Source organism: Chenopodium album, chromosome 26 (genome assembly GCF_948465745.1).
Source record: "Chenopodium album chromosome 26, dcCheAlbu1.1, whole genome shotgun sequence".
NCBI classification, from domain to species: Eukaryota; Viridiplantae; Streptophyta; class Magnoliopsida; order Caryophyllales; family Amaranthaceae; genus Chenopodium; species Chenopodium album.
In genome coordinates, this window is record NC_137859.1 from 10369325 (window position 1) to 10391358 (window position 22034).

At 34.2% G+C, this 22034-nt stretch overlaps 2 protein-coding genes across 2 annotated transcripts; both read left to right on the forward strand.

The window, feature by feature from the left end:
• The first annotated feature begins 870 nt into the window (after positions 1-870).
• On the forward strand, positions 871-10532 carry LOC145617834 (bystin-like). Its single transcript, XM_081672588.1, has 12 exons — positions 871-1053; positions 1169-1369; positions 1752-1878; positions 2078-2129; positions 2226-2553; positions 2720-2799; positions 3607-3654; positions 5065-5211; positions 5996-6068; positions 6164-6239; positions 7383-7459; positions 10393-10532. Exons 1-11 carry the CDS (start codon positions 934-936, stop codon positions 7454-7456), a joined length of 1326 nt encoding a protein of 441 aa, XP_081528714.1. The 5' UTR covers positions 871-933; the 3' UTR covers positions 7457-7459; positions 10393-10532.
• On the forward strand, positions 10344-20693 carry LOC145617833 (TATA box-binding protein-associated factor RNA polymerase I subunit B-like). The gene is made up of 10 exons (XM_081672587.1): positions 10344-10900; positions 11451-12272; positions 12392-12519; positions 14021-15763; positions 16634-16705; positions 17556-17598; positions 18136-18235; positions 19437-19582; positions 20368-20440; positions 20533-20693. The coding sequence occupies exons 1-4, from the start codon at positions 10408-10410 to the stop codon at positions 14639-14641; spliced, it is 2064 nt and encodes a 687-aa protein (XP_081528713.1). The 5' UTR covers positions 10344-10407; the 3' UTR covers positions 14642-15763; positions 16634-16705; positions 17556-17598; positions 18136-18235; positions 19437-19582; positions 20368-20440; positions 20533-20693.
• The last annotated feature ends 1341 nt before the right edge of the window (positions 20694-22034 follow it).

The following is a 22034-nucleotide window of genomic DNA, read 5'->3' on the forward strand; positions in this document are numbered from 1 at the left end:
CCCCTGACCCAAACCTGACCCATTTATTAATTAAACGGCTTGAAAACCCTTGAACTAAACCTAACTCGCTTATTAAATGGGTTAGTTGTGTAACCTTTTTTGTTTTTTTTTTTTTTTTTTTTGAGGGGATAGTCGTGTAACCTTTTACCCACTTACTTTATTAATTCATACATTACATTATATAGTTTAGTACTTAATAACTAATTAATTTTCATATTTAAAATTAAAAAAGAGTAAAAATTAAAGGTGGGTGACTGACTAAGGGTAAGTCAAAACTATATAAGACTTTAATGTGAAAGAGTAGTAAGATTTATCCGTCCAAACCAAAAATTTTGCCCCGATAAAAGTTTTTACTAAAGTTTGTACACTACCAAATTATGTAGTTAGAAGGGTTAGTAAGATTGGCATAAGAAAATTCAATTATTTACTTCACAAGTTAAGCATGTCAAGTTAACAAATTGACGTTCAACCCATTAATATAATCGGGTTATGCGAGTCGTTTCGGGTTGAAAATTTCAACCCAAACCTAACCCGTTTGATTTCATGTTGGGTTCGTGTCGACCCAATTACTTAAACAGGTCGAGAATTCTTGACCTAAACTCACTTATTTCGCGTCGTGTCAACTTTTGACAGCCCTACTTGGCTTGCCTCGTAATTTTTCTTTTATTTTTTTTTGTTGGGGTAAGCATTTATTTTTTAAATCGAGTCCGAAAAACCCAACACAATCCAATAATGAGCTGTTTTGGTCAAGCAATTTTAACCAAAACCTAGATCGGGTAAACCGACTTAATGGAAAATCACAGGTTTATAGTTTATTAACCGGGTTTGCCTCGTCCAAGTTCGCGAAAAATAGTCACTAATTTGAATTTCAGTCACTCGTGAAATAGCAACCCTCCTTCTTCGGCAATCCTTAGCTTTCCGGCGACGTCAACAATGGCGAAGAAGAGAAGAAGAGAGAGAATGCTCAATTCTCAGCCTTTCCTCGCTGAACAACCCACCGTCGTTTCAAAAAAGCGCTCTAAGCCTTTCAAACGCCACCAACAGCAAGATCAGGCATATTTTTTTTTTCAAATTTACGCAAATTTTGATGTTATGGTTATTGAATTTGCTTCAAATTTTGAATGAATGATTTTGGTTCAATTTTTAATTTTGTTGATGAATTTTGCAGATGATTTCCTACAATTTGAGTGATAAAATTCTAAAGGAAGCGTTTAAACAACAGAAGGAAATTGTTGATGAGGAGAATTATGATCAAAACCCTAAAATTCCTTCGTTTTCTGATGTTCTTTATGATGAGGATGAACAAGAGGAAGATATTGATGATTTTGCCGGGTTTGACGATCACGAATTCCAGATTATAGATTGTGAGGTCTGAATTCTCTCTTTATCATAAGAATTTTATAGTTGAATTTCGAGTTTGAGTTTTAGCATTCAATACTATTAGAGATTTTTTGCGATTTTATGATTAGCAATTACTGAATGTGTGTATGTATACCACAGTGTACTGAACTGACCTGATCAGTCTTTGAATTCTAAGACAGTGAGAGCTAGAGCTAATTTCGTCGTTAATTTACCGCGTACCTGTGTTGTATTGCTGCAAATTCTAGAAAAACTAATGGTAGAAATAACAATTGAAATTGTGTATAATCTAAATCACCCTTAAAGGATCTTTGTGTAATGGTTGAATGTCTTAAAGTTTAGAATTAGTTAATTTGTCCTTTGTTAATAGTTATGATAATCATTATTAACAGGATCAAGTTAATGAAGAGGATGAGAGATTGTTGGATGCCTTTTTGTCCAATGATGCTGATACACAGTGCACAATCGCGGATGTTATTGCTGCTCGTATTAAAGAACAAGATGCTGCTGTGACTTCTGGTAAAAGTTTGGTTTTTGTATTGAATATCTGAATTGATTCTGTTAATAGGCGGTTTTATTATGAAATTGAGTGTTTTTTATTTTTTTTATTTTTTTTTTGAGGGAAGATTATGAAATTTAGTTGATTACTATGATTTTTGCCATTCTCATGAAGTTTTTTTTATTTGTTCCTGATTTATCTATGTGCTGTTTTGTCTAGGAGGGAAACCAATGTCTAAATTAGATAACAAGGTTATAGAGCATTACAAGATGTATGTATCCTGCCTTATAGTAATGCTTTGTTCATCTTTTTTCATTTATTAATTGTCATTATGCAAATTAACATGTTCATGTCAATTGATGAATAGGGCGGGGAAGGTTTTAAACACTGATACTGCAAAATTGTTACCAAAAGGAATAAAATATATTCCTTCTGTGAAGTGTTGGGAGGAAATTCTACATCTAACTGAACCTGAGAAATGGTCGCCTGCTGCAGTATACCAGGCTACTAGAATATTTGCTTCTAAAATGAACCAAACAAGGGCTAAAAGATTTTACAAGCTTGTGCTTCTTCCGCGAATTCGGGAAGACATCAGGAAACATAAAAAATTGCATAATTCGCTATATCAATCTTTGGAAAAAGCTCTGTACAAGCCAGGTGCTTTCAATAAAGGGATTTTATTCCCCCTTTTAGAGGTATATTAGCCCATGATAAAGCAGTACATGTTGGCATTGTTATCTATTTTTTCCACTTCTTCAGAAGTTCATGTTGCTAGGTTAATTCTGCAATCTGCATATTTTGCTCAGTTGGACTAGTTTGTCTGCTGTCCTAAAAGCATTTTTTTTGTCGTTGTGTTGACAGTCTGGAAATTGCAATCTTCGGGAAGCAGTAATTATAGGTAGTGTGATCCAGAAAATGTCAATTCCTCTTGCTCATTCAAGGTATTCTGTATATATAATATCTTTTGACCATGGAATAGCTGTGGTTGTGGAATGAACTTGTTGACCTAGAAAATTTGTTTATTTTGTAATAAAATATTTGATATTTTTGTAAGGATTCTTTGTCAATTCTGTAGCTATACTTGAGTTACCGGTGCTCGTATAAATGTGTCAAAAGATACTTCCAGGGCCGAGCCGCTTTTGAAAAATCATTCGAAAAATTATCCTATTCATTGACCTGTTCTTTAATCTTGGATCTTTAATTATTATGTCCTGCTTTGGGCCTAAATATGAGATTAGAGGGTGTAAAGAAAAAGGGAGGGAGAAGGAGACAAAATGAGGACAAATACATCTAAGAGAAACTTTTAATATGTATAGTTGTACACTTTTATGGATGGACTTGAATGTAATTAGACTTACTTTATTTTACACAGATTTTCTAGGGAAAAATAGTGTTTGGCATTATCATCATTTGCATCTTTGTGCCCTATACCTTAGATCCCAAATTGTGGTTCAAAATTTGAAGAATGCCTCATAAGTTGAACAATGCCTATGTAAATCTAACGTTAATGCTCTATGGAGATGGAGCTATAAAACTTGTAATCTATCATGGGCTTGCATTCTCGAAAACTTGAAAGACCTCATATTTTTTTCCCTTTAAAAATAACCTTTATTGTGTCATTCAAATACTTAATGCATGTGTGTTCTTGACACTGGATTTTAATGTATATATTTTGTTTACTGTGCATGTGAAGTTGTAGCTATATATATAAGTATATAACAAATAACTTGTTATCCATTGGTATGCAGTGCTGCATTGTTGAGGCTAGCTGAGATGGATTACTGTGGGACTACCAGGTAAAATCTGTTCTAAATGTTTGGTTTGTACTCTATGTTTTATTTTTTCACTCTCTTTCACTTTATCCACCTTTTTTCTTATACCCACCCACCGATTTAATCTCTTACTTAAATACTTAATACACCTATTTTCCACTCCTCTCCTAGAAACAAGAATCTATTAGTAAATGACTAAATGGGTAGTTGGTTACTATATAAAAAATATAACAAAAGAGGGAGTATGAGATTTGTTATGTTGCACACATCTAGTTCTAAACTTAGGGTTGGTGAGCCTATTCTTTGATAAAATTTATGTTGCTTCTTCTCCACTATGAAATTTTGAATGCAAAGCATTTTTACCAGTAAAGAGTATACATTGATAAAATTGATTGGTCCTTGTATAGTCGTATCTAATTCTTAGATCCCGTTGGTGAACTTTCTTATCGAACAAAAGCATTTCCAAAGGTTTTTCCTGTATATATATTCAGTACAGGTTGCCTATCTGTATCCTTCTATTTGCTGAAATGTAAATTGATAATGGGGGTCTTATTATTCCTTTTCCATCTATTTAATTTAACTCTTGGATTGCATTGTTTTAAGTTCTTCAGAATGAATATATGTTTCTTCCCTTTTTTCTTTTTACATGTTAATTTTGGAAAGGGTGACTGTATAAACTCTAGTGTGTCATATTGGGTGAAATAATGCTTCCCTTGGTTTTGCACTTGTAAATTGTTATAGCGGTATCTATTTTGCTTTTTATGTCTTGTGTACATGTATACTTTAGATAATAATAACTTATACCCTATAGTGTTATGGACTCAATGGGGCTGCTACCTAAGTGTAATGGGAAGCAGAGGACAGCAAGGAGAGTAACATGAATTGAGCAGGCTGATCTTAGTAGTGAGCTTCAGTATAGCATGGAAATAGAATTGTTATGTGAATTGTGAGGAACTATATTGTGAGAGTAGTAATTTAAGGTTTCTAAGAGAGTATTACTAAGAGAGCAATAGCCCTCAAGCTATCAAGAGAGTACTAGCCTAAAGTTGTTGACTTGTCTTTTTATAACCCTTTTTCCATATTAATCAATGATTCAAGCTCTCGTATTTGTTCATTTGTCTCACTAATTCTGAAATATTAAGTCTGAAATCAAGTCTATTACATATTGTTGGTCCTTGGTCCATAAAAAGCCTTTTTATGCTTGCTATAGGGCATAGGCACCTTAGTCTCAAATGATCAAACTGTCCAACTATTGCTCTTTCCGAGTTCTATTCAAAGAGTTTTTAATAAAGAATGATATTTTCCATACTGTTCCTGTTACTTGATTTACATCACAGGATTTGGTGTCCTAATCCAATAAAAAGGGCATTAATTATTGGAACTTTATAAAATTTTCTAATATAATACATGATTTGACTTGGAACCTCAATGCAGCTATATAATCAAGATTTTTATTGATAAGAAGTATGCTTTGCCTTATCGCGTGCTGGATGCTTTGGTTGCACATTTTATGAGATTTCTAGAAGACTCACGGGTTATGCCTGTGATCTGGCATCAGACTCTTCTTGCTTTTGTTCAGAGGTTAGTAATTACCCCCTGTCTCCAACCATCTCCTGTACTACACACATACAAAGAAAAAGAGAACTATTTAGTCTATTTTTACTGTCAATGACATACATGTTTCTCATTTTCCTTTCTGTAAGATTATAGATTCTCAAGATTCTCCCCGAATTTAACAGTATTCGCCAATTCCTGATTATTCTGGCTTTTCTTTTCAATAATTTTCTATGCCATCTTACTAATTGAAGCATTCAATCCTTCATGAACATCTTGAATATCTATTTCTCTTTGTATGAGGACTTGTCACATTTTATGTTGTGAGCCTTATGATGTGCAGGATCTTCTTAACAGCCCACAGTTAGTGCTTCAGGCACTGACATTATTGTTTTATAACAATTACTATGGGGTATTGAAAATTTTTTGTGTGTTTGAAAAAATGGGCAAACATAGGACAATTCCTTTTTGGATTATAAAAATAGATATTAATCCCACGTGATTGACAAATATTGCTATGAGATATTTTGTACATTTTTGTTCAAATGACTTTTGTGGTCAACTTGCTATTGGATTATGCGCTTGCTCCTTGTTTATTACGGTATGGTAAATGTTATCTAGGATGCAAAGCTTCTTGAAGCCTATATGAGACAGTATGCCTCCAATTTTTTCATTGCCAGAGTGGGTTTTATTCCTCAAGATATTGTTTGTTTTAAAAGCCTTGCTTGAATGCATGTTTTTGAATTCTGCTGTAGACTTGTAGCAATTTGAATTCTGTTTAATGCCAAGTGGCATCATGTATTTTCAACAGGTACAAACATGAATTACGTAAGGAAGATAAAGATAGTCTTAATACATTAATGCAAAACCAAAGACACTATTTGGTAAGAGCATCCCCGGCCATCTCTGCAAGGATTTGTAAAATGTTCATAGCATGTTTATTTGGCTGAGGTGTGTTCTATTATGGTTTTTCTTGCAGGTAACACCTGAAATTTCTAGAGAGCTTAATAATAGTCTTAATCGTGGTGAAAAAGAAGATGATCAGATGATGATGTGTATCCTTTACTTCAGATTGTGTTCATGTTTTTTATCCATCTTTATGTGGTTATTCCAACACATTTCCTAATTTCCGTTGATTTTTTATTGCAATACTCTTGAATCTAGTCATGTAATGTTTGTTATTGCTTGATTGGGCATACTTAGTATATATTAATGCTTTTGTGTAGTCTCATGTTTGCTGGAAAGCATCTTATCCCTACAGTGCCGGTAGAGCTGAACCCAACTTGTTGGTCAAGAATTTTGTTTTATTCTTATTGGAGTTAGATCAAGCTAATCTTGAGTAGTAGGTACTTTTTATGGACTTATTAGGGCTGTTTGCCAACTAGCAGATTGATTCAGAATGAGTGAGTTTTATCAATGTTAGCTGAAAATGCTTTTGGTAGTTAGTAAGTAGGATGCTGGGAGCATTGGTCAGCAGATTGTCGCTTTAGAGTCCTATTAAAAATCACCTGATATACGAGTTGATTTGGAAAAGAGAATGCTCAGCCAGATTGCTCCTGCTAAATCTCTTACTTTTTTGCTGCATGTTTATTTCTCTTAAATGTGACAAAAAATGATAAGAAGTAGTGGGTGTTGTTTTGATACAAACTGTTGATTCTAAGGTTAATGGAATGTAGAGAGGGGAACCGTGTTGCGCATTTAAGGAAATAAGGACCAGATTCAAAATGCTGCAATTTACTTCACCGATCAGATTTTTGCTCACCATATGCCACCCACTTCCCTGTTTGAGCTGTGCCTTCCATGCTCTATCGCACCACTTTACTCTCTCCCTTTCTTCCCCACTTATAAATAGAAAGCAAAAGAAGAATATAAGAGAAATTTAATGGTCCTCCAAAATTATTTATAAGTCATAGTTTCTGTTAGGTGTGCAATGTCTTGATTTTGTACTGTAAGCTTACAACATCATTGTTACACGGTGTCTAGTACTCTAGTTAGAGATATGCGAGCTTGAATGCTATCAGCTTCTCATCCTAGTGAAGTTTGGTTTAACTTAATTGTGATTGCTTCGTTTCATAATGTCATCTTTGTTTCCTCATATCTGCAGATTTTCTATACTAGTTTTCATCTCTGTCATGATTAGCTGTCTCTTGTTCATGCAATTTGCTTGTCTCCCTTGACTTATAATTTACCCTCTCCAGTGTCAGTTACCAATGAAATTATCCAGGAAGACAGATATGATATACCAGAAGTGCCGATGGAAGAAGATGACTAAAGAGTTGGTAATCTCACCTCGACCTAATGAGCTTAACTTTCCGAAAATTTCGATAGTGTTTTATCTTTTAGTAAATCTGTATTATTTAATACCGGGATTTTCATAATACCTCATATCATTGTTTGAAGATCGACTGATGGAGTTATTTTGCAAATGGGTGTATAGACTCATGCAACTCCCTGAGCTTATTTGTCGTACTTGATTTTTTTTTTTCTATTAATCTTTTTTAAATGATGGAATATGATAAAATTTTGGAATAATGAAACGAAAAAATATAAAATTATGGGTTCATCTATGAAATGCTATTCTTTAGCAGATTTTGAAGCTACTTTTAAGAATGGTCTTTTTAACACTCAAAAGGTTTTGTATTTTTTTTGGTATACTAAACCTTTTTTTTTTTTTCAAAACTAAAGTTAATATGACACTATCATTTGTCAGTGTCGACAATGGGTTTTGATGGTGTAACCTGGAAATGATTTGTAATAGCGGACGCAAAAAAAATATGGATTAATAGTTCTTGATACCTGATAGAGTTATGAGAAAAATATGAATGAATAGCTCTTGATACCATTATTTGACGGTGTCGACAATTGGTTATGTTAGGGACCTTGGGGTTGTTTGTTTCATCTAATTTTATATATTATATCAGGGGAAAAAAAAAACTCAAATAAAATAAAATAAGTTTCGATAATATATGTTTTTAACGAGAAATTCTGGCAATATCTTATAATGAATTAATTTTAAGTAAATTAATAAAAAGCAAATAATTTGCAATATTTATATGCAAACAAAATAAAATAATAAAGGAAAATTCTCAACGGTAATCCCCAACTTTTGCTACGCACTAATGGTAACCTCCCTTTTATTATACAAAATTACCCTAATTAAAAAACTTATTCCACTTATGACATTAATGAGAGTTAATTTATTATATAAAAAAAACTAACTATGGTTAGATTTGGAAAAAAAAAACCACCAACCCAACCACCACCTCCACCCTCATCCTCACCAGATCTAGCCAGCACCACCTCCACCCCTCATCAGAGCCACCTCCCACCAACCTCCTCATCTGAAACACCGACCTCACACCCAATCCGCCAAACCCTAGTGCAATAACTCCCTCGCACAGCAGCCCGCAACCAACCACCTCCGTACCTCCACCTTCAACCCATCACCGCACAACCCCAGCGCAACAACTTCTTCGCACAGCAGCCCGCAACCAACCAACAACCGATTTCCACGAGACAACCATCGTTAGCCGTCGAATTAACCACCAGCACCTCCAATTCGACCACAATAGCCACCATCGCACTCAGTCCACATTAGAGCCACCGCAAGACCCTTTGGGCGCTTATTCCATTGAAGCGGTCGCTCCTAGTTCGATCTACAAAATCCAATTCGTGTTTGGGATATGGGGGTGGTTGGGCTTCCGAGATCGGCAATCTAGTGGTGGTGACGGTGAGAAGGAGGAGAGGGAAGAAGGGCGGTGTTTGAGGTGGAGATGGCGCATCATCACTAGTGGTCGGAGGAGTCTAGGTAGCATCGCCGACGATCGAAGGAACTTGGGGTGGTGTGCCGGAAGGGAGATGGTGGCTGGTTTTTGGTGGTTAGGGTTAATTTTTTTAATTTTTCTTTTTATTTCAAAATATAAATCTAACTATAGTTAATATTTAATGAAATTAGGTAATGAGTGAGATGAATTTTTTTAACTAAGGTCATTTTGTATAATTAATGAAGAGGGAGGTTACCATTGGTGCGTAGCAAAAGTTGGGGGTTACCGTTGAGAATTTCCTAATAATAAAAAGATCTATTAAAAAAAATTAAGATAAAAAAAAGTGAAATGATACACAGATATACTAATGCCTGGTTTGTACACCCGGGTGCACCATACGCTCATGGTGCACCCGGTTAAACAAACAAAAAAAAAAAAAAAAAAAAAAAAAAAGCGGAAAGAACATTAGGTGTTAGAAAAAAGAACATTTAGGTATTTGGGAAAGAACATGTTTGTTTTAACAAAGAACATGCATTATTAAAGAACATAAATACATTAAAAAAAGAACATGATAAAGACTTTATTATAATTTCATGAAAAATTACACATTAACGACAAAAAAAAAAACCACCATCTCATTTGCCAATTTTGCTTACGTGGCGTTTGAATTATTTAATTTTAAATCAAATTAATAATCTCTTATTTAATTGGCTACTACTAAGATTTATAATCCTACATGGCGCGCTGAGAATCTTTGTATTATAAAACAACCAGATGAAACCCGTGCGATGCACGATTTTTTTTTTTTTTTTTTTTTTTTTTTTTGAGTTAAAATCTAATATATATATATATATATATATATATATATATATATATATATATATATATATATATATATATATATATATATATATATATATATATATATATATATATATATATATATATATATATATATATATATATATATATATATATATATAAAGGGGAGTTTTTTCTCGAAAATATTTTTTAGATAAAATTCCTAATTTTAAAGATAATATTTAATTAATTAAAACTTAAAAATCTCATTTGCCAATTTTGCTTATGTTGCGTTTGAATTATTTAATTTTAAATCAAATGAATAATCTCTTATTTAATTGGCTATTACTAAGATTTATAATCTTACATGGCGCGCTGAGAAAATTAAATTTTACATGACTTTCTAAAAATTTGGGAAAAAACTCCACTTTATATATATATATATATATATATATATATATATATATATATTTGGGAAAATTATTTTTGCGAAAAAGATTATTCGTGTATCTCACGGACATTAATCTACTAAAGAATAAATCCAAAACCCCAGTTTTAATACTCAAAATCAGGCCAGAGTATTCATTCATTCATTCATCGTTTGGAATTCTGCAAATTGAAATTGTTTTTTGGGGTAATTTAGAAACCATCACCAACAATGGCGGCAACCGACTCAAGTAAAAAGGAATGCAGCGCTTGCGGCTACCTTGCTCTTTACATGGACGAGAATTATGGCCGATCCTACTGCGCCAACTGCAACTCCCAAGCCGCCGACATCATCGCCAACGCCAACGCCGACGAAGATTTCATCGACAAAGGCACCCATGGCGGCGCCACCTACAAAGCCGCCGACAGACGCGCTGCCCCTGTTGATGAAATCCATCTGGGTCCCACTGAACCTGCGGATTTTGGGAAGACCCTTAAAAGGGGGGTTGATTTCAGTAGTGAAGATTATTGCAATGCTATTCGTAAGAGATATGTTTTGGGTCTTCAGTTAATGCTTCAGTTTCAGTGTGAATCTCTTGTGCAGAATTTTGGTGTTACTCCTTTGATTTGTGGGATTGCTGCTTCTATTTGGTTGCGCTTTCTTGCTTCTACTCGGGTTTTTGACGATCATTGGGCTGATAAAACTATAATGGATTCTGAAACTGGTATAATAAATTTGTTACTATTTGTCAATTTTGTTGTTTTTTTTTGTTGATGATTTGGGTATGGTTGCATTGATTGATTTGTGATTATCTTATACTATTGACTTGTGCTGAATATAGTATACTGATTGATTTAACAAGTATGGTTGCATTGGTTATTTTGAGAGTTTTATTGGTTATGGTTGTAATTTGAGGATTCCATGTGCTACTGACTCGTGCTGAATATAGTGTAGCAATCGATATATTGGTATGACTGCATTGGTTATCTCGAGAATGTCTTAGAATATTGACTTGTGCCCAAGGTAGTGTAGTGATTGGTTTTTTGGGTGTGGTTGCATAAGTGTCGATTAGTGCTGCTTGAGTAATTAGAGTTTTGGTTTTGCTGTTTGAATGTAGAGTAATTTGATATGCTAGGTGGTATATCATGTATTATTAAGCTTAAGTTGAGACCAGTCTGTTTGAACCTTTGTTTTCTCAGGCACTTCAACATTTGTCCATATATTAGTTAGTCATTTGGCCTACGTATTCATGTAGAGGGTCTTGTTGTTTTCAGGTAAAAAGAGATTACAAGTCGGAAGCCATTGTAAAAAGGAGCATCGAAATATTCATGAAGAACGTATGGTAATCATATGGATTAAATCTTTGAAAAAAAGGATACCCTTATCATGCTCCTTGGCTGTTTCGTATTTGGCCTGTCATATTGCTAAAGAACCGGTTCTTCCAACCGACATTATAAAATGGTCTATTGAAGGGAAGCTTCCTTATTTTGGTGCTTTTCCTAAGATTGCTGAATCCATCATACAGATTGAGAAATATCATCAACATGCTTCGGTTGTATGTCCATTAAAAGCAACTTCTATGTTTAAGCCTAAACAACTTCCTTTACAGAAGTTGGAGTCAATGGCAGCATCTATAGCTCAATCTGTAGGCCTGAATTTTCCCCCAGTCAACTTTTACCGAATAGCTTACCGTTGTCTAAAGCAGTTATCTCTTCCTGTGGAAAAAATTCTTCCATATGCCTGCCGCATACAGGAGTGGTCAATGCCTCCTGATTTATGGTTATCTGCAAGTGAGGAAAAGCTTCCGTCTCGTGTTTGTGTGATGTCAATACTGATTGTCACAATTAGGATTCTATATAATCTCAATGGTTTTGGCAAGTGGGAATCTACTCTGTCTCCTCCAATTGTCTCTTCAAAAGATGGTCAGGCAGCAAGTTTTGACAAGTCCAATGCAAAGAAGGGGGCTGAAGAAGCACCTACAAAATTGGTTAAAGAACCTGAGACAAATTTGTTGTCTGTTCATAAATTTGAATCTGATAGCTCCGAGCTTTTGCAAAACCTTGAAAAGAAATACGATGATTTGAGTGATAAATTTGGTAATGTTGGAGCTCTTTTTTCTAATGAAAATATACTTCCAAATATGTATGTATGTTTTGTTGTGTTGTTTCCTTTGTTTCTTTCTCATTGCCCTTTTATTATTCTCTCGAGTTGGCAGAATATTCCAAAGATTTACCAACCTATCTTCAGTATTGCAAGGATGTCGTATTTGCTGGTGTTGAGCCATTATACAAGGATCCTACTTTTATAGAAGAACTTTGGGACTTTTATGAGAAAAATCGAGAGGTACATTGATTATTTTTCCTGACAAGCCATAGCCTTTCTTTATTAAAATATATATCTGCTTTGGCTACTATCTTCGATTTACAGATTTCTATTATTTAGATAATAACTTGATTTATGCTTTCATGAAGTGGTTGGTGCTATGGTTTGAATACTTTGTTACTCTAACACTCCAATATCATGCCAAATCCTTCTATTTCATTCATCCAACATCTAATACAGATAAGGATGCTTGGGGATCTTTGATACATGATAGGGAAACATGCAATGATTTCTGCATTTGTGTTGCATACTTCTAAGAATTCAATTCTATGGAAAAAATCTGAACAACATCGATTGAGCAGTTAATTCTCCTGGAGCTTAGTTTTTACAAAGAGGAATATTTTACATGGAAGCACTGACTTCTTCACAGCAACATAGTGTATTTGGTGAAGTGCGAAACTCAGTGCAACAAAACAAGCTACCTGATCTGAATTCATCACTTCAGTCCTTTTTTGTCCTTCTGATTTTCTGAATTTATTCAATTAAATTAATAATAGCTCAATTACTTTGGTAGAATGAATGTGAATATTTCATTATAATACACCCTTCAACTCTTTTTTATTTTTACAGAAGGGTTTGGTACGTTTGTTCAAGCTTTAATATGGGTGAGGTATCCTATCAATTAGTAAGGTAGGGTAAAGCATGTGATTGTTTGAATATTTTTAAATAGATAGTGGTCAGTGGAGCATATGACATACTTTGAAAGAGAGATAAATTTGAGTAAATGTTTGTGCCCTTAAGGGTATTTTGGGGAATTAAATAGTTGATTTTTACCCTCAAAAAGAATTTTGAAACAATATAGGACACCATTATTAAGTAACAACTACAACAACAACAATAACAGGGCCTTAGTCCCAAAATGATTTGGGGTTAGTTAACATGAATCACCATAAGGAACCGCCCACAAAAAATGGAATACATCCTGAATATTGATTAAATAAAATGGGCAGAAAAAAAGAAATGGTTGTGTAAAGTAAGAACAAAAAAAGGATATACAAATTAATACAATAGTTCTAATGGAGTGTTAAGTAAGTGTGAATAAATTGAGGGATGGAGGTGAGAGTAGCTATTATTTTACTATTCAAAACAAATATGGTTTAAATGATTTATAAGTATTCTTGCAGAACGTGGTGCCTTAAGTCTATGATTTGTGTGCCACAATGTTATGCTTTGGGCTTCGATTTGTTTGCCTATGCTTAAACATATATGGGAACAACTTGTAAGGTTGTCCAGAATTTCCAGTAGTTTAGAATTTGCAGTGATTTCTTGTTTTTGCCAACTCTTTATTGGTAATTAGCATTAGTAACTGTTAGACAGTAGAAATTTAGTTTCTTTATTGGATTAAATCACTTCTGTTGTGATGAATATACTGAGAATATATTGTACATCTTTGTTCTTATTGTTGTTTTTTTTTTTTGAAAGAATCGTCGTATGTTTTTATTGACAAGGAAGTTCTCTTCAGGACATTAAAACTTCTGGGGAGTTTGAATCTGGATCAAATCAGAAGAGGTCAAGGGACAATGATAAATTTTTCAGTACCCCATCAAAGGGCAGCAAGAAGCAGAGAGATAAAGAAATTTCCAGCTCTCCAGCAGCTGATAGTGGGTTTCAGTCTAACTATAACAGCCCCAACTGTGATCCAAGTGCTGATAATACTCAGCAAAGTTCACAAACATGTCAATTTCCAGCAACTATGGATAGAGATGAGGCTTCATCTCAAAATTTGGAAGATATAGCTCTTAAATTTCTGAAAATAGATATGGAAGAACACCGTTTCTGTTACATACCACCAAGGGTGGAAGTCAAGAGACGCGACCACCTGCACTATTCACGGAAGAGAGGTGATGGTTCTTTAGCCTACGTTGCCCATGCTGATTACTATATCCTACTTAGAGCTTGTGCAAAAGTGGTCCAGGTTGATATTCGTATTATGCATATCGGTGTACTCAGTTTAGAAAGAAGATTGGGATGGATTGAAAAGTGGATTGATCGTTGTTTGGTGGGAAAATGTTCTGGTGGCCCTGTTGAAAATGGGGATGATTCAGAAGATGAATCTGTTAATTTATCTAATATTAGTATATAATTTGTTGATGGGAAAAATTGTTGGACTTTGGGGATCATCAGCTAATGAAGTCGTCAGGAGTCGTTAGTGAGAGGTAGAGACAATTTTCCAGTGTTTGCTCACAAGAATGAATATCTAGAAGAGGCTTCCCAGTATGCGCAGTGAGATATTCGCATATCCCTGCTGTCTTTTACTATCCTAGTGTTGAAAAGGTGTGGTGAGGGTGGTTTTGTGCAGGTCAAGCTTGAAGAGAAACAGCTTCCAGCTGCAGAATTTTCCAGAGCTGCTACAGTTGCGTTGCGTTTTGGGGGGATAGGTATCAGAGAACTGCATGAGTGCACTTTGAGATGGTCTTTTGTTATGTACAATTGTACAGCAGGCAGCAGAAGTGTGCAGATTTTCTATGATTATTACGAATTGTGCGAGGACACTGTGAGACAGTCTTTTGTTATGGTTAGGCTGGCTGTAAGCTATCTTGCAGCATGTAATAGACCGACTTTAGGGGGTAATTAAGTAAAAGACAAATTTAATTAAGAAGAAGAGAAGGAAAGAAAGCAATCAGCTTTTAGTATGTTTTATTATGGTTTTTCCATTTTCGTTAAGTAGTCACATGTAAGTTTTAAGGTCATCCTTGACCATCTTAGTATAAGTAGTATGGGTAGTGTTAGGGGGAAGGTAGGCAGAAAATTGGTGAGGAAATCTTGGAGAGTTGCAACCTCAAGTTGCTAGGAGATTTGTAGCCTCAAGCTACTACTTGTATCCCTTAATTGTTTAGTTAATGAAGAAGCAGTCCTTCTCTTAATTATGAGCATTATTGAGTGAAATCAGCCTTAGTCTATAACACAGCATACCAACATTACCAAGAGGCAGTAAGCATAAATGGTTCTGGTTCAGGATGGTGCAGACTAGGGCAGTGACTCTTGGTAGCCCCTTTCAGCATGTCAATCAAGGATAAACACTGATGATGTGTTCTAGGCTCAATGGGTTTGTGGATAAGGGTTGTTTTCCGTAATCAAGGATGCTTGCAAGCTAGTGAAAGAGCAGTGAGAAGTCTTTGATTTTTGAGGCAAACGTCATGGACTTGGGACTCTTGTTCTCGCAAGACATAGTAATATGCTGCAAGGCTTGCAACGAAACTTTCTGGTATACAATTATCTTCAAGTCATCAATATGCTCAAAGTGGTTTTTTTTTTTTTTTTTTTTTTTTTTTTTTGGGGGGGGGGGGGGGGGGGGGGTTATGTGTGTGGGAGGAAAGAGATCTTATTTGTTTTGTTCCTTGCTTTGCTATATTCATTGCGAGTAAACCAAATGTTTCAACTTCTATCTCATAGGCAGCCCTAACCCTTCATGTGTTTAGGTGGTTAGCAGTTTGACATCGATTATGGATGTAATTGCTTCTGTTTTCGTTTCTTTATCTATATCTATATATTATTATAAATTGGAGTTTGGCAACGCTACTCTTAACAAATTTTAATGAGTAATGTACAATAGATTTCTCTATGGTCATGCCTCATGCTTGGTTTTGATCTTTGTTTCCATAAAAAAGAAAGCCTGCTTTGTTCTTAATATTGCCTCTTCTCCAAGTAATAACCCTACCTCTTATATATATAAAGTTGGGATTTGTACTGTCAAGTAGAAATTGCCCATGCTTAAGATTTAGCTTCTCCCTGTTCTCAATTGTAATATACTCCGTATATGCATCACAACTAGTTCATTTGGTAAAATAGGGATGAGTGGTGGTGGTCGTCGTGCCTATGACTCTTCATCAGCATCCTTTGGGTTTCTTTTACACCAATACACCATAATAAATTTGAGATTCACGCCTTCAGCATAAGTTTAATAGAATATTTGAATTCCTGGTTACTTGCTATTTTTGCTTATAGTACATCTTCCAAGAAGAATTAGTATTTGGCATTTCTTCTTTGATAATTTATAGCTTATAACCCTCATATAGGTTTTATTAGGCGTGTTCAATGCTGTATAACTGTTTAATTTCTTCCATCTTTTGTGCAGATCTGTAATCATCATCATCAAATTACTCCATAGTGGATTGGTGGGTTTCCTCCCGGCACTAGGGCTCCCACGGTAAATTCATTCTTGTTTCTTTGCTTTACTTGCTTTCGTTCTTCATTGTTGTTGATTGCCGTTAATCATAAACTTGCTAGCACATTCAATAATCCTGTCACGCAAAGGTAGAAAAGTAGATTTAAGTTTGGAAAATTTGAGTTCAATTTGTGCTTTTCACGTGTATTTTAGTTGAACAGGTATCTTATAATATTTATGTTTTCTAAATATATATTTGTTTTTAGTAATTCAGAGAACTCATACCCTTTTTCTTTTAAATTTTAGGTTCTAGGATTTTGGGAGAAAATAGATAGAAACTTGATTTAGGATGTATAATTTGGATCATTGGTTAGAGCAAATTAGAATGATGGTTTGGGTTTGCAAATGTAGATAAGTAGAATTAAGTTTGGAAAATTTGAGTTCAATTTGTAATTTTAGTTGAAAATATCAATTTAGTGTTGCTTTGATTGGGGAGAGCAATTGTGTTTGTTGTTGGGAACTAAAATTTGCAATTCCCAAATTGGTTTCTGATGGGGATTTTAAGTTTGTGATGCTTCAGAAACAGTTTGTTTCTGTTTTAAAGGTTGTAGTTTGTCTAATTTCAATCTAGAGCTGTCCAACTCGGGGGAGTGCAAGTGTGTATATTTTTGGTTCTTTTTTTTTATTATTATTTTTATTTTTTTTTGGTAATCTGATTAATTTCATGAGATCTTTCTTGTAATACACTGCATCAATGTCCTATAATAGTGTAATTACAGAATTCATGATAATTTTGGGGACAGTGCATATCTTGAGAAATGTTTCTTGTCACATTTGGTAATTGACATTATTTTCTTTTCTTTGGTAATTCACATTTGGTAATCTATGCTAGGTTTGTGTACCCAAAGGAGCCTGTACGTTTTGCAAGTCATAAGGTAAATATGTTAGTATTAACTCAGTATATATAGTATATTTATGCTCTTTACTCTATCTCATGAGGCACCTTTTTGCAAATTGGTGTGATCACTAATAAAGTTTATGTTTTTTTTTTCCCCAATTAATGATGCTTTGATTGTTTTTGGGTATCTTGATTCTGATAAGGTTTATATAAAACAAATTTGACAATGTGATTCCTTTTTATTTGTACTTTAGAGTTTAGATTATTAACTTCCTGCCTACCTACTGTACTTTAGAGTTTAGATGTTGTGATTCTACATTGGTGGTTTGTAGGACATATGATTTTGTGAACTTTGCATTAATTGAGATTGGTATTTTTCAAAAAAAAAAAAAAAAAAAAAAAAAAAAAAAAAAAAAAAAATCCATCTTTTTTTTCTTTTATTTTTAAATTAATGTTTTAATTTTAAATTTCACATTGCTAATTATCTCATCTATGTTTACTATTCTCTACAAATCTTTTGTTTTCTCATGAATCCCTCTGTTTTGTTCCATATTAACCGTTTGCTAATTTCTAGGTTTCTGCTCCCCTATATTCAATTTCCTTTGGTTAGGGATGCTTGGATGCAGTTGCCATTGAATCAGAAGAGGAAGTTGACTCCAATGGAAAGAATCAAGGTAGTGAAACAAACTCTTGAAATTTATTTGTCGTGTTAAATGCTTGCTTGAAAATTCAAAACGCATAACATTATCAATTTAGATCCTTTGTTCCAATCTATTGGCCCTTGTATAGTCGTATCTGATTCTTAGATCCCGTTGGCGGTGAACTTTCTTATCAAAGAAAAGAATTTCCAAAGATTTTTCCTGTACATATTCAGTGCAGGTTGCCTATCTGTATCCTTCTATTTGCTGAAATGTAAATTGATAATGGGGTCTTATAATTTCTTTTCCATCTATTTAAAATAACTCTTGGATCTCATTGTTGTAAGTTCTTCAGAATGAATATTTGTCTCTTCCCTTTTTGCTTTTTACATGTTAATTTTGGAAAGGGTGACTGTATAAACTCTAGTGCGTCATATTGGGTGAAATAATGCTTCCCTTGGTATTGCCCTTGTAAATTTTAGCGTTATCTATTTTGCTTTCCTATCTCTTGTGTACATGTATACTTTAGATAAATTATAAATTATAGCCTATAGTGTGATGGACTCAATGGGGCTGCTACCTAAGTGTAATGGGAAGCAGAGGACAGCAAGGAGAGTAACATGAATTGAGCAGGCTGATCTTCTATTGTAATAGAGGCAAACTATTTTAATTGTGTAAGGGTAACCTTAGTAGTGAGCTTGAGTATACTAGTATTAGCATGGAAATAGAATTGTAATGTGAATTATGAGGAACTATATTGTGAGAGTAGTAACCTAAGGTTTCTAAGAGAGTATTACTAAGAGAGCAATAGCCTCAAGCTATCAGGAGAGTAATAGCCTAAAGCTGTTGAGTGTTGACATGTCTTTTTATAACCCTTTTTCCATATTAATCAAAAATTAAAGCTCTCGTATTTGTTCATTTGTCTTGCTAATTCTGAAATATTAAGTCTGAAATCTAGTCTACGTAGTATTACATATTGTTGGTCCTTGGTCCATAAAAAGCCTACTTATGCTCACTATAGGGCATAGGCACCTTGGTCTCAAATCTGTCCAACTATTGCTCTTTCCTAGTTCTATTCAAAGAGTTTTTAGTAGAAAATGACTTTTTTTCATATTGTTCCTGTTACTTGATTTGCATCACAAGATTTGGTGTCCTTACCCAATAAAGGGCATTAGTTATTGGGACTTTTTAAAAATTTCTAATATAATACATGATTTGACTTGGAACCTCAATGCAGCTATATAATCAAGATTTTTATTGACAAGAAGTATGCTTGCCTTATTGTGTGCTGGATGCTTTGGTTGCACATTTTATGAGATTTCTAGAAGACTCACGGGTCATGCCTGTGATCTGGAATCAGACTCTTCTTGCTTATGTTCAGAGGTTAGTAATTACCCCCTGTCTCCAACCATCTCCTCTACTACACTTATACAAAGAAAAAGAGAATTATTTAGTCTATTTTACTGTCAATGACATACATGTTTCTCAATTTCCTTTCTGTAAGATTGTAGATTCTCAAGATTCTCCCCAAATGTATCAGTATTTGCCGATTCCTGATTATTCTGGCTTTTCTTTTCAATAATTTTCTATGCCATCTTACTAATTGAAGCATTCAATCCTTCATGAACGTCTTGAATATCTGTTTCTCTTTGTACAGGACTGGTCACATTTTATGTTGTGAGCCCTATGATGTGTAGGATTTTCTAAACAGCCCACAGTTAGTGCTTCAGTTACTGACATTATTGTTTTTTAAAAAATATCTATGGGGTATTGAATATTTTCTTGTGCGCTTGGAAAAAATGGGCAAACATAGGACAATTCCTTTTTGGATTATAAAAAGAGATTATAATCCCACGTGATTGACAAAAATTGCTGTGACATATTTTGTACTTTTTTGTTCAAATGACTTTTGTGGTCAACTTGCTATTGGATTATGCGCTTTCTTCTAGTTTATTATGCTATGATAAATGTTATCTAGGATGCAAAGCTTCTTGAAGCCTATATGAGATAGTATGCCTCCAATTCTTCATTGCCTGAGTGGGTTTTATTCCTCAAGATATTGTTTGTTTTAAAAGTCTTGCTTGAATGCATGTTTTTTAATTCTGCTGTAGACTTGTAGCAATTTGAATTCTTTTTAATGACAAGGTGGCATTATGTATTTTCAACAGGTACAAACATGAATTACGAAAGGAAGATAAAGATAGTCTTAATACATTAATGCAAAACCAAAGACACTATTTGGTAAGAGCATCCCCATCTCTGCAAGGATTTGTTGAATGTTCATAGCATGTTCATTTGGCTGAGGTGTGTTCTATTATTGTTTTTTTTTGCAGGTAACGCTTGAAATTTCTAGACAGCTTAATAATAGTCGTAATCGTGGTGAAAAAGAAGATGATCATATGATGATGTATATCCTTTACTTCAGATTGTGTTCATGTTTTTATCCATCTTTATGTGGTTATTCCAACATATTTCCTAATTTCCGTTGATTATTTATTGCAATACTCTTGAATCTAATCATGTAATGTTTGTTATTGCTTGATTGGGCATACTTAGTATATATTAATGCTTTTTACATGTCTCATGTTTGCTGGAAAGCATCTTATCCCTAGAGTGCTGGGAGAGCTGAACCCAACTTGTTGGTGAAGAATTTTGTTTTATTCTTATTGGAGTTAGATCAAGCTAATCTTGAGTAGTAGGTATTTTTTATGGACTTATTAGGGCTGTTTGGCATCTAGCAGATTGATTCAAAATGAGTGAGTTTTATCAATGTTAGCTGAAAACGCTTTTGGTAGTTGGCAGTTAGCAGATTGGATGCTGGGAGCATTGGTCAGCAGATTGTAGCTTTAGAGTCCTATTAATAATCACCTGATATATGAGTTGCTTTGGAAAAGAGAATGCTCAGCCATATTACTCCTGCTATATCTCTTATTTTTTTGTTGCATGTTTTATTTCTCTTAAATGTGACAAAAAATGATAAGAAAGTAGTGGGTGTTGTGTTGATACAAACTGTTGATTCTAAGGTTAATGGAATGTAGAGAGGGGAACTGTGTTGCGCATTTAAGGAAATAAGGACCATAAATGCAAAGATGTATGGCTAATTTCAGAGGTCCTAGAAAACAAAGAGTTTACAGGGGTGGGGGTATGCAGTAAATGTATCAGTAAGTGTTAAGGTTTTCGTTATAATTCGGTCTTCATTGATTATCTGGGTCAGGAAGTCCTATAACATTGGGAGAGATTGAAAAGGTGCGATTTAGAAAAATCTTTTGTGGAAATGCTTCCATTTGTCTTCATCTACTTTTAGCAGTCTTGCCTGCTCCATAGTATTTTGTTGCCCATATGCTTCTACTGTATCATTTACAAGTTATTGGAATTTGGAAGCAAATTAGCCTTGTGTATCCTGTTGTCTATATGCTGTAACCTCATATTTTTCTTGTCAGAATCTGAAATTTTATTAAAAATCCTGCAATTTACTTCACTGATCAGGTTTTTGCTCACCATATGCCACTTCTTTGTTTGAGCTGTGCCTTCCATGCTCTATCACACCACTTTACTCTCTCCCTTACTTCCCCAATTATAAATAGAAAGCAAAAGAAGAATATAAGAGAAATTTAATGGTCCTCCACAATTATTTATTAGTAATAGTTTCTGTTAGGTGTGCTTGATTTTGTACTGTAAGCTTTACAACATCATTGTTATACGGTGTCTAGAACTCTGGTTAGAGTTATACGAGATTGAATGCTATCAGCTTCTCATCCTTGTGAAGTCTGGTTTAACTTAATTGTGATCGCTTTGTTTCATAATGTCATCTTTGTTTCCTCATATCCGCAGTTTT

Coding starts and splice junctions, on each gene's coding strand:
- LOC145617834 (XM_081672588.1), top strand. CDS start 934: ATGGCGAAGAAGAGAAGAAGAGAGAGAATGCTCAATTCTCAGCCTTTC. Junction 2,130..2,225: donor GTTATAGAGCATTACAAGAT/GTATGTATCCTG, acceptor ATTGATGAATAG/GGCGGGGAAGGTTTTAAACA. Junction 2,554..2,719: donor TTTTATTCCCCCTTTTAGAG/GTATATTAGCCC, acceptor TTGTGTTGACAG/TCTGGAAATTGCAATCTTCG.
- LOC145617833 (XM_081672587.1), top strand. CDS start 10,408: ATGGCGGCAACCGACTCAAGTAAAAAGGAATGCAGCGCTTGCGGCTAC. Junction 10,901..11,450: donor TATAATGGATTCTGAAACTG/GTATAATAAATT, acceptor TGTTGTTTTCAG/GTAAAAAGAGATTACAAGTC. Junction 12,520..14,020: donor TTTATGAGAAAAATCGAGAG/GTACATTGATTA, acceptor AGTTCTCTTCAG/GACATTAAAACTTCTGGGGA.